Source organism: Mercurialis annua, linkage group LG3, assembly GCF_937616625.2.
Source record: "Mercurialis annua linkage group LG3, ddMerAnnu1.2, whole genome shotgun sequence".
NCBI lineage: Eukaryota > Viridiplantae > Streptophyta > Magnoliopsida > Malpighiales > Euphorbiaceae > Mercurialis > Mercurialis annua.
Window position 1 is genome coordinate 74,572,714 of NC_065572.1, and position 15,538 is coordinate 74,588,251.

Sequence of the window (15,538 nt, forward strand, 5' to 3'; positions counted from 1 at the left end):
TTTTTGTTGCTTTCCCTTTTGATACCATATTTTGATAATAAAAATCATATCTAAGTTTAAACAATTTCATTTCAGAAACAGTACAAAAATAAAATTGTCTGTTGGAGTGTATTTTTATAAGTGGGAGATGCCACAGCAATTCCACTTTCCACTTGATTTGCTATTCAATTCCTTATGTGATATTGTTTTCCATTCACTTTCTTGTACATATGTTAATATTATTGTTAGTGTGTCATGAATTTTCTATGCTATCTAATTATCACTTTTGCATGTCCATGGATGAGTTTAATTAAAATAGATAACACCCTTTTCTATCTATGAATTACAAATTGTATGTTGCTGTTTGGGGTAATTGAATATGGGGTATCCAAACTATCGCATTGTTTATATATGGATGACCAAATTTTGGTTTGTTTCAATTTAATTTGTCAATTTTTTTTTAACTTGATTACTAAAATTTTAATGGCCTAATAACTTAAAAAAATCCCATGCTTATAACCCATTTTCAATCCTATTCTAACGTTGAAAATCTGTCAATTTTACCCTATTTTGCATTTTATCGTTTCAATTTTACCCTGAAATATTAAATTGACGTCTTTTTTATTTGAAAAAAATTCAAAAACGTTCTCCATATATAGCATATATTAGTTGTACATGTTTAAAATTTATTTTATTTTAATTAAATTAATTAAAAATTTAAATTAATTTTAATATGATGGTTTTTAGTTAGTTTTTAAAAATAAAGGACTTATTTGTATTTTTTTGATTGAAAATGAATTTAATTTTATCTTTAAACATGGTTAACTGAATGATTTTATCATTTAATTAAAAAAATTGGCAAAAAATTATAAAATTGGGGTACAATTGAAATGACAAAATATAAAATATGGTAAAATTGACAAATTTTTAATATCAGGATAAGATCGAACATGGATTATAAGGTTGAGATTTTTTTTAAGGCATTAGGCTAATTTTAATCTTGTTTCAACGCGAGATATATTTCGGTAAAAAATACATATGCGAAAAGAATAGATAAAGATGAAATTTCTGAATTGAGAAAGTATTTTTAAAAATAAGTGGGTTTTTTTGGATAATTTTATGGTTAACCCTTACTACAATTAATTATTTACGCCATTTGGCAAAAGAAAAATTATTTAAGTTATAAATGACGGTTTATGATTCAAAATAAAAATATGATTCAAAATAAAAAAGTGAAAATATTATTTATCAATTGAAGAGAGAAGTATTTTATATACATTCAACCTGATACAGGTTTTGTTTTTCATATCTTAGAGTGTTACGACTACTGAATTTAAATAGAAGATGCAATAATCCTTTTTATCACTATTTGTACACATATCACATGCAAACAAACTGGTGTGCATGCTTGATTTAATTAATTATTTTCAAATGAACTTAGTTAATCAAATCAAGATTGATACAAACAGCCTACTAATTGGGATATAGATGTTTTCCATATGTAACTGAGTGCAACATTATTGAAAATGATGTCCACATTTAGGGTAATTTTCGCAGACCGTCCCGAACTTTCGTCTCTTTCCCCTAACTGTTCTTGAATTTTAATTTATATCCCCATCGTTCCTGATCTTTAATTTCATATCCCAAATATTCCTAACGTTATTTTTATAATAACTCCACCCAATATGCTGACCTGGAAACGTGACTAGGCGCCTTTATTTTTTCATCTCTCCATATAAGCGTTATCTCACTATTTTTAATCTGCACCATCTAGACGTCTAGTCACGTTTTCAGGTCAATATTTACCATAAAATGGTGTTAAGGAGTTTTGGGATATGAAATTAAAGTTTAAGGACGGTTGGAGTACAAATTAAAGTTCAGGAATGGTTGGGGGAGGAGACGAAAGTTCAGGAACAATTTATAAAGAATAAAAAAAGAACTGCTCATTTCGTATATTATGATATTGTTAGAAAATTTAATCGAGGGGGCGAATTATAAGACAAAAAACTCTAATCGACGATTATTTCATAACAACAACAGGACACAAATTTTAGAATCGGAATTGTCTCTATAACTAAAAATTTAGGTCTTCGACCAATTCCGACCACTCTGCCACTGAAAATGTCTATCACTGTCAGCATTAGTTCTTATGGTGATCGATTTAGGGACAGAATGCAGACAAGTTCTAGCTTACTGGAATACAATATTTCTTGGAAAGAATTCATAAAAAAAAAAGTATTTCTTGGAAAGAAATTAAAGGTTTTTATTCCTATACTTAGAATAATGTTGCAGGTATCTTAGAAAAGTGAAGAATTTACTTGTAATCAAGCTAAATAAATACAATTATATATTCTCGTTGAATTTATCTGAGAAGAAAATATAAATTCCAAAACATTTTTCTTTATAATATTTTTAGTTATGGCTGTCTGCCATAATTCAATGTTTTTTGCTTATTAAAGAAGTCTCGTTAAAATTCTATATCCTTCCCATATGGAGTAATTCTGATGCCTAATCTTTGTCAATGTTCTATTACTGTTTAATGATATGATAAGTATATAGTAGAACCAACCAGAGCAATCAATATTTACTAATACAAAAACTGAAAAGCAAATCTGCCTTTTGGAAATTGAACCTTTTCTAACCAATAGTCAATTTTTTTTATAACTTGGCTTGGCATGGCATGCTACTTCAACAACCCTCAAAAAGTTCATTTCCTCCTTACAGTTTCTAATTAGCCAGTAAAAGGTCAATTCAGTTTTTAAATTTATAGTTCGGGGTCAAGTAATTCACTCTCAGCCATTTTAATCAATTAAAGATAATACTCTATATTTAGGCCAAATAAAGATAACACTCTTTATTTTAAGATCAATTAAGGAAAAAAAATGATCATCCTCCTTCACTTGATTATATTATATAATTTGTCCTTAATTGACCAAAAATAAAAAAATACTATTATCCTTAATTGATTAAAATGGATGAAAGTGAGTTATCTAATCCTCAATCACAGATTGATGGACCAGATTGATCCTTTGCTCTTTAGGCATCCCCGTCACAATCATTGGTATGGGTATTGTTAAGATGATAATTCAAAAAAAATAACCTAAACTCGGTTTATATATCATATAGATCATTCTGATATGAATAAACTCATAATTTTAAAATAAAAAAATTAATATTAAAAAGATATTAGAAAAAGTTCGAGTTAAAAGAAAAATTCTCCCTCATTTAAAAAGCCTTAGTTCCATCAATCATCGTCAAGCACCAAGACATGTTAGAATTACTTACAAAGAATTTAAGTTTGATAGCTAGCATTGAGAATATATTCATTATAAGTTATGTGCAATTTTGTTGGTTATGCAAAAAAAAGCAAAAATGTGCCGTAGATATGGATTCTTGGATGTGACAATTGGTAAATTTGGATTGTGTTTTTCATATTATTCCAAAACAAATATTTCATCTCTTTGCAGAATAAGAAAGTGCAAGTCCCTTGTAGAACATAAATAGATTTGAACAGTTTCTCAATCTTGATAAAATCTTGTTTTATTAAATTTCCTTGAATCAATCGTCTTTCCGTTCAAATTAATACACTTCTCAGATATTAGTTTTATAGGCTTTTTCCTGTCTTTTGTTACGCTCTGTAATGTTTGTTTTCAACTTCTGTCCATAATAGAACTTATTAAATAGAAAACTAATAATACAAGTATCTAATTAATAATAAATTTTGAAGAGGAATCAGAAAAATAAAAGATTCAAAATACAGGGGCAATTCGATAGGTTTAACCTTTGATAGAAGCAAGAAATAGATGCTTTTTTTCTATAATTGGGGAGGGAGAGCGCTTGTAGGAGGAGTTGAACCCATGACCTTGACACTTTTGTGTCTAGTGCTTATACTATTTGAGTTATAGCTCGTTGGTAAGAAATAGATGTTTTTGAAGGTGAGATGGGATGTGGCAGAAGCATTAATGAATTAACAAAGTGTCAACGCATCTCTTAAATTTATGTGTTGCAATCAAATAAATTTATTTTAACTTTTTACATTAATTAGATCCAAAATTTATATTTTCATGGTCAAATAAGTCACTTGAGTCAATTAGACCCTCAAATTTACATTTCGGGGTTAAATAAATCCACATTTAAAGTGTAAAATTTTGAATTATTTGACCTAAATTAAGAGGATTTTGGATCTAATTGATCCAGAAAGTTAAAATTGAAAACACAAATTTGAGTCTAAATGCAAAAAATTAAAATGATTTGTTTAATCCGAAGACACCAATTTATTGATTGAGTTGGACCTTTTATTCATTAATGAATTGGTGGTGCTATGCTTTTTTTTTTGTCAAAAATTAAACTTCATTAATTGAAGGATGATATATACAATTAGATAATGACTCCTCAACACTAATGAGTAAACTATTTCAGAAGTAAATGATGAGAACTGCAAAGCAGTCATCCACAAGGACCTTTTATTCATTAATGAATTGGAGGTGCTATGCTTTCAATTGGATATATTTAGGCCCAAGCAAGAAGACGACGATTATATCATATATTATCAAATATTAATCGTGGGTTAGGTTTGAATAATAAGTGCTTTTTTGCGTCTATCTAACCTCAATTATATCATCTTAATCTGCGCTTTTGTTGTTGATGATCAAGATTTAGCACTCAGCCTTTTTATTTTAGCTTATAAAACATGCTCTGGAATATGCCACTGAACCTTATCCACACTTGTAGCCACACATAATGTATATGGCTGACCAAAAAGTTGAACCGAATTAACCAACCCAATTTCGGTTAAATTTGAAGGAAATAAACTAGATTGATTTTCATTTTCATTAGGTGTCTATGTTCTGTTTGCATTGACCAAATTTGACTTGCACTACTTAGTGATCTTATAGATGTTTTCAAGTTGTTCATGGGACGTTAATGTTATCACGAGAAATACTCGTGTGAACTAAATTCGCCACATAGAATTATAAATTATTAATTTATTGTGTGACACGTGGCAGTAATAAATGTGATAACCAATCATTAAATACTAAATTAATTATAATTATATTTTAATATTAATTAATATAGTATTTCATGATTAGTTATCACATTTATTATTACCACGTGTCACACAATAAGTGGATGGTTTATAATCCTACGTGTCGGACTTGGTTCACACAAGAATATCTCTTCTATCACACATTAACTAATTTTCTAAATTCTTTCAGCCAATGTTCTATAGTAGAACTTCAAAAAGATTTAAGTTCTGTTGACTGAATTCGGCTACTAAATAATGTGTTTTCTTTAAATTCTACGCCTCTCAGAATTTACAATCTTGAGAAACATACATTGCAGAGAAATGAAAACGCGAAAACAAGAAGTGTTGAAATGAGAAACTACGAAATATACATATAAAGTTTCATACTTTCAAAAGTATCAAAAGGAAATGAAACCTTAAAACATTGCGCTCGGCAAGTTTACTTACAACGTATACGAGAGATTAGTACCCAAATTGGTTCAGAATACATGAGATAAGTAAAAAGAGAGAATTTCAGATTATAAAGAAAAGAAAAATAATACATGTATGTATGTATGTATGGTCTACGGATTTCAAGTTCTATAGAGGTATATACTACATGGGAAGTGATTTCTCTATTTTCACATGGTTAAAAATGGCTATAATACTGTTCACTAGTAGTCTAGTATAATGCAGCAATGGCGGGTTATGGACGGGGATACGAAGGAGAAAAGAGTATACTATAAGCAAACCTTTTGTGATGTCGATGAGTTTAAACAACATAGTGACGTAGGTAATCAACTCGAGCTGGGTGCTTCAGCTTCATGAGCGCCTTGACTTCATATTTCCGAACCATTTCTCTGGAGATATTTAAGTTTCCAGCAATCTCTCCTAATGTTCTGTCACCTTTTCCGTCAAGTCCGTATCTCTGTCTAATCACTAAGCTCTCCTTAGGCTTCAATGAATCAAGCTGCAAAATGATTATCCTTTGTTATTTATGGTTTTGCTTATGGTCAAAATATAAGCAACAAGTCAACTTAATTATTAGGGAAACAAAGCAACTAAATTAGCATATGTTGCAACATAAATGCTAAAACAGGAAACGGAATCGCTAAAATGGGAAACAATATTTTTTCAAGTACAAGTTATAGATAAACTTTTGGAATTTCAAAAGCGTTTCTGAAAACAGAACGAAAACGCAGCACTCGCCAAAGTTTCCGTGCAACATAGAAATTGACAATATAGCAATAGAACTAATAGCAAGTTATGAGAAAAATTATACTCAAAAGAAAGCAAATGTTACAATTCAGAGTATGGGAGAAGAATAGTTACCACATCATCAAGAGCGAGCCGAAGAATAGCCTGTTGCCTCTCGTTATCACCTCCATCAATGTCCGTAATCATATTAATGAACTCTTCTTGGGTAACCACATGCCTTGAATGTAGAGAACCAACAGATTTTGAGGCCCTAATTACTTCACGATACCTCTCCGGGGAAATTCCCACCCTCTTGATAATCTCTTCCTCCGTTGGTTGTCTTTGAAGCTCAATCAGTAACTCCAGTTTTGCTTTTTGAATGTCTGTTCTAACCTGCAAAAAGCTCAAGCCTTAGATGCAGACTTAAAACATTCACAAAAGAAGCAATACGAAGCTTGGGTGTGAAGAGAATATACCGACTCAAGGCCAAATGACACGCGTGTAAAGCTTGAGAGTGTCATTGATCTTCTTATGGCATGCCTAATCCAAAATAGACCATATGTTGAGAGACGAAATCTCCTCTGCGGTTCAAAGCGATCAATTGCTGTGATAAGCCCTTTCACTCCTGCTTGGCAAAGATCTTGAAACCTCGGGCTATTTGCGAAGTCTTGAAAATATTTATTGATTACAAACAAAATAAGCCGGAGATTGTGCTGCAACAAAAGAACATAACTAACATCAAAAATCCTAGCAATGCATTTTGACAAACAGCGAAATAGAACGAGATGAACATTTACCTTAATTAGCTTACTTCTTGCAGCTCGACCAACCTCCAACTGTTTTCTTACTTTCTCCACAGTCGAGTTAGTTGCCTCAGCTAGTTCGCGCTCGGCTGATTCTCTTCCCAATTTATTTTGCAAATCCTCTTTCACATGAAGGAGGGACTGATACAAGAACAAAGGTGACTAATAAGCAACAGAAAAATACTGATTCTTACCAGGGAAGTGCACATAACTAATTTATCAAAACTAATGATACCTGAAACGAAAAGTCTATGGATTACTCACTTTCATGGGTTGCATCAACTTGAACAACCACGCATGCTCTTTCGAAGATAGAACAGGTGGAATCTTCATTTTTTTCCAATCCAAGCTAACCAAATCAGTAGACGACGAATAAGTCCTCACGAGTTCCTCAATCTTCTCGTTTTCATCCTTAGCATCCGTTTTCTTCCTTATTAGACTTCCTAATTCCTCTTCCTTGCTCATTTTCAATACTATCCTTTTATCAAGACTCAACCGTTTGGTTTTCTTCACACTGTTCCTAACGACGGTTTTGCTAGTTTTGTTCTCTGATTTCCTCTTCCTCTGGCGAGTTTTCTCGACCAAGCTCTCAATATCTACATCAGAAGTATCAGCTGTCGGGCTAAGCTTGTAAATGCTCTCAAGCTTGGCAGCAGCTTCATTGTAATCCAAATCCAAGGTGTGTCCCGTAACTTCCTTGTTGGTTTTAGCTCGTCTCGATCTCTTTTTCCTTTTCGGAGCTTCTATAGGCAATGGAATTTGGTCATGAGGAGTAATCAAAATCATGTTATTGGGTTTATCTTCTTTAAATGCTATAATCAATGGTCTTTTCGCTGTACATCTATAATTTGAAAATTGTGTGCTTAATCTTAATGGTGTACAAGCAGCTGAGCTAGAAGCAGTTACAACTCCCATGTCAAATTGCCTCAGTGAAAATGTAATGTCTATATTAAGAACTTCTGTACAATCACTGCAAAGAAACAAATCACATTACTGAGATTCACTGGACGTGACATGTTAGCCTATGTTTCACAGAAACGAAAACACTTAAATTACGAATACTGAAACGGAAAAATAAGGAAATGACATATTTCTATAAAACAGATAATAAAGATGAAATTCTGGATTTTTAGTGTTCCCGAAAATAGAAAAGAACTCCAAAAAGTAGGAGTTGTCGAGTTGATAAGTTTCCGTGCAATGTAGATGGTAGCAGAAAAACTATAACACATACACTCATTATTCAGAACATCATGGTTCGTTGGGATAAAATTATAATTACATGTTCCTCAACTAAACAAAAAAGGATTAAATTACAGAACATTGTGCCTTCTATCTTATACTACCATCCCATCAAATCTGGCTTAACCACTCAAGAATACGAAACATTTCCGATTTTTTCTATTTATAGTTTTATATCCCCACCTTTCAAAAATGTCATATTTGACTCAATTTCCATAACAACGCTTCAATTATATCCAACTAGGTTTTTATATAAAAAAAAGTCAAATCTTTTTATTATTATTTTCATTTACGACCAAATTTAATCTTTCTTTAATTAGAAAAGTTTGATCATAAATGAAAAAAAATTTAAAGATGTGACTTCTACTTTTGAAAATATTGAGCAGTCGGCTAAAATTGGCTAAAATTGAAATATATTTATCGAAATAATGTTAAAATTGACGTTTTTGAAGATATGAGCCATAAATGAAAAAAGTCGAAAAATTTGCTTATTTTAAAGTGATTAGGCCAATTTTTCATTCAAAGAAAGGATTTCTTTATAGTGATTTGAGTATACTACACTTAACACTTCAACAGAATCAAAAACATTAACTGTACATAACCTATCTTATGATTTTCAAAGATTAAGCATTTCTTGAATATTGATCAAATGATCAGAATACCAAATTACCTGGAGACGTTTTTAAGCTCACCAGCAATTCATAAAACGCATAAGAAAAACATCAATTACAAAACTCATGTATGCAGCCGTTTAAACTTAGGGTAGAGCTATGGCAGACCTATCCGGTTCGAGTGGGAATCAGTTTTAATGTGATAGGCTTAAAGTGTCATTTGATAGTTGGAACCCGTTCGGACGCCTCATCGTCATACCATAAAAAAATTATGCATGCAATTACAGAACTATATCAGCAAAACTATATCACCTATCTAACAATTTGCAATTTCCCAACAAGATTTTGAAAGACTGCATAACATTTAATTATACTAACGAAATGCAAAAAAAAATCGAACCTTTACAGGTACAGCAGATTCTGATCGGTGATTCAAACTTCACAAGAAATCTCAAGTATTTAATTTTAATTTGATAAACCAAACAACGTAGAGAATCTGAACCCACTAATATTTTGAGCTTTAATACAGGAATCATAAACACGTAAATTATTGTGTCCACGAGTTTATTTCTCTGATTAATCAACGGTTAGGAGACATGAACTTATAAAATCAACGGGAAATTAAATGACAAGTAAGATAGTCAGACAGTGACTTTAAAGTAGATATACAATGACGTGGCTGAAGGTGAAGCACAGAGTTGTCTATTAAGTGTTTGCGTGGCGATTTAATAGTGGCAAGATGAGGTAAAGGGGTCAACTCGGTCCCTGAATTTATGAGCAAGGGTCAAATTACTGTTTCTAATTTGTTTGATCACAATACTCTCAATTTTTAGATAATTTAATATGAAATGAATTAGTCTAGGAACCGGGATGATCCTATTTTATCCTTAAATAATTTAAAAATAAAAAATATTATCTTTAATGATCCAATAAGTAAAAATATATTTTTAATTACTTAATAAAAATAAAAATAAATTATTTAACTATGAATTGCAAATTTAGAAACTTATTAGTATTTTATTCATTAAAAAAAACGAGAGGTTCATTTCAACCCTATAATATCAAAAAACATAATTTTTGAATCATTTGGGTTTCCAATTTAATTTTGATATTAAAGGGTGTAAAATGATTCAATATTAATGAATTGTAATTTTTGTCGTTTTGAAATATAAATTTGTATATTTTTTATATTTTGTGCTAAGTTGGTGGGGATAAATGACCTCTGTTGATTAAGGAACCTATGGATTTTGTTAGAGACAAGTTTCAGCCTTCATGATGTAGGACCGACTGATTGTGGTGGTGTAGGGTGTTCTTACGTTTCTTTATTCTAGCCGGTCATAAATTCAACTAAAAATCCCATTTAATAAAAGGAGTAAAAAAATTAATTTAAGGACTCTCAATTTGGTTCAATCAAATACTAAAAGAAATTTAAAAAATAATTTTTTGAACATGTGCATGAAAAAGTAAATAATTATGGTGACTTAAGAAAGTACTTGCCTTTTCTTGTTAGTTTTAGAAATCTGGGCTGGACAACATCAATGCAGATCCCTGGTTGTTTTTCCTGGGCCTTATTTCGGCCTTCAGAAATTCAGACCCAGTATAATCTAGGCCCACTATGTTTTGCAATTTTGTTTTCTTACTTTGAGAGATGAGGGAAATACTTTTTAGATTCATTCTAAATAATAAAATTATAAATAAAACAATAAAAGTCCAATTGTTTGTGATTCAATCTGTATATATATTTTTTGTAATAAAGAATTACTGATGATTAGAGTTGAAATTCCATCTTTTAAAAATTTGATTGGTTTATAAATAAAATGCAAAGACAAGCAAGCTTAATTAGTCTGAATAATTAAAGCTCTCCAACGTATTTTTGAAATATCGGTTTTAAATCTTAATATAATTATATAATTTTAATCATATGATAGTATTTGATATATATTTAAAAGTTATTTTAAAAACTCTATATTTTTATGTTATTAGTCTTATACATGAAAAGTAAATTATAAAACAAAATTTATATTTAAAAAATAATATTTATGGTACAATTAGACCAAATAAGAAACAAGTATTAATACCCAACTCTACTTTTGTATTAATCAACACTATTTTCATAATTAATATACATACTATTCATAAAAAAACTGTTAACAATCAACTCTATTTCCATTTAATTATTTGATATATAATTTATATATCTGCAAATTATAAAAACATTTTTCATTAGATGTGTAAAATAAAAAGAGGCGGACGTAAAAAGGGCATATTTTATACTTTTTGATCCTTTTAAAATATACTGATTTAGAATTGAATATAATTTTACCTACTTAAATTTTAATATCCATCTCATTAACTTTCACTATTTTATATCTTGCCAATTGTATTAATCTCATTAACTTTCACTATAGTTTTGTCCACCTAATAGTTTTTTTTAGATCCACCACTAAATATGAGTAACTAATCGTTGATAAGTGATTTGGATCAATATTACTATATTAGTTTTTATACAAACTATAAACTATTAATTTGATTATTTAATTAAATCACACCACAATCTTTTGGTTTTAATTAAAAATTAGGTTTCTAAAAGTTTAATGATGAGAAGTTTTGATGAAAAGGTAGTAACAGTAAGTTGGAAGTATAAAGAGATGAAAATGACTCATATGCCCTATGACCAAGTCCATAGTTAGACCCATTGTTAAAGTGCAACCAAATTTAACGAAAATAAAAGATTACGTGTTAGAAATGGTTACAGTTTCAACGCGTTTAAGCTCTCCATGGTTCTTCATTCGGCCGCAACTCAAACAGTACTCTTGCATTTTGGCTACACAAAGTTTCGTGGGATGTGTCTGTGTGAACCTAGGATCATAGTATGGGATGGTTACAGTTTCAAATAAGTCCTTTATATCTAAAACTGGAGCAAAATATCTTGAAGCACCTCACATATATTATAGTTAACCGTTTAATATTTTTGTTTAAAAATTCTATTTATTGATCCTTCACTACTTTCAATTATGTTAACTATTAGGCCTTTTTTTCAATTTGGGGTATCGAATAATTAACGGAATTGAAAGTGAGGTATCAAATCGTTTGATTACCAAATCGTTAACAAAATTAAAAATGAGGGACCAAATCGTTAACGAAATTAAAAGTGAAATAACAAATTGTTTGAGAGTAAATACCAAAATTAACAAAAGGGTCTAAAAGCTAATAAAATCGAAAGTGAAGGACCACTAAATATAATTTTGAAAAAAATAATATCAAAATATTAATTATGGTATAAATAGACTCATAAAATTATACTAAAATGCATTTATTTATCTTTTTAAAAGCTCAAATAACCTTTCCTTCTAACATAATTAAAAGATATTTTTTTTTTGAAAATAATTAAAAGATATATTAGTTGTTGTTAATGTGGCTAATAAATAAAGATGTGGCACCTTGATTTTAGTATCTTAATTTCCATATGAAGGGCTTATTTATTTTGTATAATTAATAATTTTATTATTTATTAATTAATAAGTAATAAAATTTTCATATAATTTCTTTATGTTATATTGTATAAGTAATAATTGATAAACGAAACTTCATTTAGATAATCTTTTTTTACTAAAGATTGTGAATGTATTACTTAGATTATTTTAGCACTTTTTATACTTTTTCAATTATAAATAATATATATTTAAATAAATTATATTTTTATAATTTTTATTAGTGTTTATGAAATTAGTACTTCTGATATTTAATAATTTTTAATTCATCAAGTATATGTTTAAATATCGATTATAAGCAAGTTCACTGTCCTCAAATGTTTAAGATACTAATCCATAATAATAAAAAATCTAACTAGCTACAAATACTGTATTGCATAACTTTTCTTTTACTTGAACTTTTTTACCAATAATATTATAAAAAAACTTTATGTAATCCCACCTTTTATAAACTTTCTCAGATGATAATTTATAATTTACATTGATTTTTTTTTTAATTTGAATGGGTCCAAACCATGCATGTCGGAAATTTCTTGGACATTTATAGGCAATCATTAGAGTTTAACTTGCTATCATAAAGAGAAGCAAGAAATTCATGGGTATTATAGCCTTTTTAAGAAATTCTAACGTTCCTCTAAAAAAAAAATCTAACGTAAGGGGTACTGCATATGATATAATTATTGAATTTTAAATAAATAATTTTAAATACATAATAATTTTCATTGTTTATCTATAAACCATTCATTGGTGAAATTACAGTTTTAAAATAAATATCAACACGTAATTTTCCAATTTAATTATATTTGAAAATTAAATACTTGAATAAATATACGCAAAAATAATATAGTTGTTTTATATATATGTCGAGGTTATTTTATATGAAATAATATATACCGAGGTTATATAAACAAGAAAAAAAGAGAGGAAGAAAAATAGATAAATAAATAAAAAAGCAAGTAGAAGTGGAGTTAGGGAAGGAGAAATAGTCAGCATTGGACTTTCTTCCTCTTTGAACCACAATTCTTATGACCAAAGACCGGTCTAAAATGGAGAAATTAATCCAGTGCGTATTACTGTTTAATTTACAATCAAACTTCTGCCTTTATAACCTAATTTCCCTCAAATCCCAAACCAACCATCGTCTCATCTCTCAGCTTCTCACATCTATCTCTTCTTGAGATAAAAATATTGTATACTATCAATAAATATATACAATTTAATAAGCTAATCACTTCTATACCCTATTCTGTTGTTTGCTTAATTTACAAGTAAATGGAGAAAATGGGAGATTGGGAGAAAAAAAACCTCGTAAACGAGCTCGTAACGGGGAGGGAGCTAGCTAGACAGCTTCAAATTCATGTCAATGTTCCATCTTCTTCGAGAGAAACTCGTGAACTATTGGTGCAAAAGATCGTAACTTCTTATGAAAATGCACTTTCCATGCTAAATTTGAGCAGCTTAATGCAACAATCGGGAGCCACTGCCCGAATAATGCCGTCGGATTCGCCATCGGCTTCTTTAGGTGGAAGTCCCCGGAGTGATCAAGACTCTGACCGGGAATTGAAGGACCAGCAGGACCCTAATAGGAAGAGGTATTAAGTACAATAGTTAGCGGATTAAAAGCTTCATTAAAATTTCAATTCGCCTTAAAACGATACCAAAAAATTTGATTTTCATATGTTAGTACACTACAAAAAGAGACATAAGGGGACTACGAAAATAGTAACTTTCTAATATAATGATACTATGAACAAATATAGTAATTTATTTTTATAATATGTTTTTACACTGATTATCTATCATTTTGTTGTCATTGATATAGTGATTTATATCCTGATTGCCAAATTTTAATTTTGATATGAATTAGAGTTTAGGTACCAAATTAAAAGGAAAGAGTAAAAATTTGATACTATTCAGACTTTTAACCTAGCTTATTTCGTTGGAGAATTAATAAAGTCTAAATTATGGGTAAAATGTGCAGGAAGAGCAGTGAAAAGTGGACAAAACAAGTGCGAGTTAACCTAGGGATGGGACTAGAAGGACCACTTGAAGATGGGTTTAGCTGGAGAAAATATGGCCAGAAAGATATTCTTGGAGCTAAATATCCAAGGTATAATCCACTAATTCAATGTGATTAATTATATAACCATTCAATTCTTTCAAATAAGAATGATAATCACATTTTGTAATTGCAGGGGATATTATAGATGCACTCACAGAATCCTCCAAGGCTGTTTAGCCACAAAACAAGTGCAACGATCCGATGAAGACCCTACCATTTTTGACATTACGTATCGAGGAAGGCACTCTTGCACCGGCCAAATGTTCCATCAGAGTTCTCAGCCACTTGATCAGAATCAAGAAATTACTAACCCTAGCATGGAGCCCCGACAACAAGAAACTCAGCCTCTCTCTCAAGATCTTCTCTTGAACTTCCGTTCAGATCTTAAGGTTATTACAGAAGGATTTGACCACCACCAAGAACAATCAATCCTCCCGTTCAATTTTACGCCGGAAAATCAAGCTTTTTCTCCGTCGTTTATGTCTTCAGCACCAGAGAATACAAACTATTTCTCAGCTTCTTCAAGTGGCGTTGTTCATCAGAGCTATGGAGGACAGAACCAGAGACTTCAAGCCACTGAATCGGAATTAAGTGACATGATTGCTGCTAATTCTCCTAATGCTGGTGTTGAATTCCCGTTTGGAAATGTCGAATTTGATCCGAAATATTTCTCATTCGACAACATTAATGGGTTTATTTCTTAAGGCCGAGATTAATGCAGAAGCAGATGATCATTACAATAAGAAACTCAAACCTAAGTTTGAAACAAATTTTGCATGTTGAAATTAAATATTAATTAGTTGCTGTCATCTATGTTTAGTTATATGTGGATTCTACGAATTTGCTGACGTACTTGTTATCTATTTGCATTACTATATTGTACGACTTTATGGTTTATGCCATCCCATTTTGTTTCTCCAATATGCTTTTCTAGGGAAGTCTCGTGTAGTGTTGGATCTTATTTATTCCCTTTTTTTCTTTTATCTTTTTTGATAATTCACAAAAGAAAATATTTGTGCAAAGAATTGATCCCGTAATATAGCAGTTTGCCACATTTTATATAAGTGTGCATCGATTCGGTAGGAAACCGAACAAAACCGACCAACTAAAGTTTAGAAAATTTTCGAACCGAATTTTTAATTTGGAGCAAG

General features: G+C 30.2%; 2 protein-coding genes across 2 annotated transcripts; one reads left to right on the plus strand and one right to left on the minus strand.

The window, feature by feature from the left end:
* Positions 1-5,354: 5,354 nt before the first annotated feature.
* Positions 5,355-9,389, minus strand: LOC126671075 (RNA polymerase sigma factor sigE, chloroplastic/mitochondrial). Its single transcript, XM_050364774.2, has 6 exons — positions 9,235-9,389; positions 7,249-7,954; positions 6,979-7,125; positions 6,658-6,894; positions 6,317-6,574; positions 5,355-5,954 (listed from the first exon to the last, which is right to left on the minus strand). The coding sequence occupies exons 2-6, from the start codon at positions 7,897-7,899 to the stop codon at positions 5,757-5,759; spliced, it is 1,491 nt and encodes a 496-aa protein (XP_050220731.1). The 5' UTR covers positions 7,900-7,954; positions 9,235-9,389; the 3' UTR covers positions 5,355-5,756.
* Positions 9,390-13,321: 3,932 nt separating this feature from the next.
* Positions 13,322-15,235, plus strand: LOC126671784 (probable WRKY transcription factor 53). Its single transcript, XM_050365590.2, has 3 exons — positions 13,322-13,917; positions 14,307-14,435; positions 14,521-15,235. The coding sequence occupies exons 1-3, from the start codon at positions 13,598-13,600 to the stop codon at positions 15,089-15,091; spliced, it is 1,020 nt and encodes a 339-aa protein (XP_050221547.1). The 5' UTR covers positions 13,322-13,597; the 3' UTR covers positions 15,092-15,235.
* Positions 15,236-15,538: the final 303 nt, after the last annotated feature.

Bases quoted from the DNA above. Each gene is read 5' to 3' on its own strand.
- LOC126671075 (XM_050364774.2), bottom strand. From the start codon at position 7,899: ATGGGAGTTGTAACTGCTTCTAGCTCAGCTGCTTGTACACCATTAAGA. The intron at 7,126-7,248 runs GTGAGTAATCCA...TTCTTGTATCAG, and splicing joins AGTTGATGCAACCCATGAAA to TCCCTCCTTCATGTGAAAGA. The intron at 6,895-6,978 runs GTAAATGTTCAT...CTTTTGTTGCAG, and splicing joins CAAGAAGTAAGCTAATTAAG to CACAATCTCCGGCTTATTTT.
- LOC126671784 (XM_050365590.2), top strand. From the start codon at position 13,598: ATGGAGAAAATGGGAGATTGGGAGAAAAAAAACCTCGTAAACGAGCTC. The intron at 13,918-14,306 runs GTATTAAGTACA...TAAAATGTGCAG, and splicing joins CAGGACCCTAATAGGAAGAG to GAAGAGCAGTGAAAAGTGGA. The intron at 14,436-14,520 runs GTATAATCCACT...TTGTAATTGCAG, and splicing joins CTTGGAGCTAAATATCCAAG to GGGATATTATAGATGCACTC.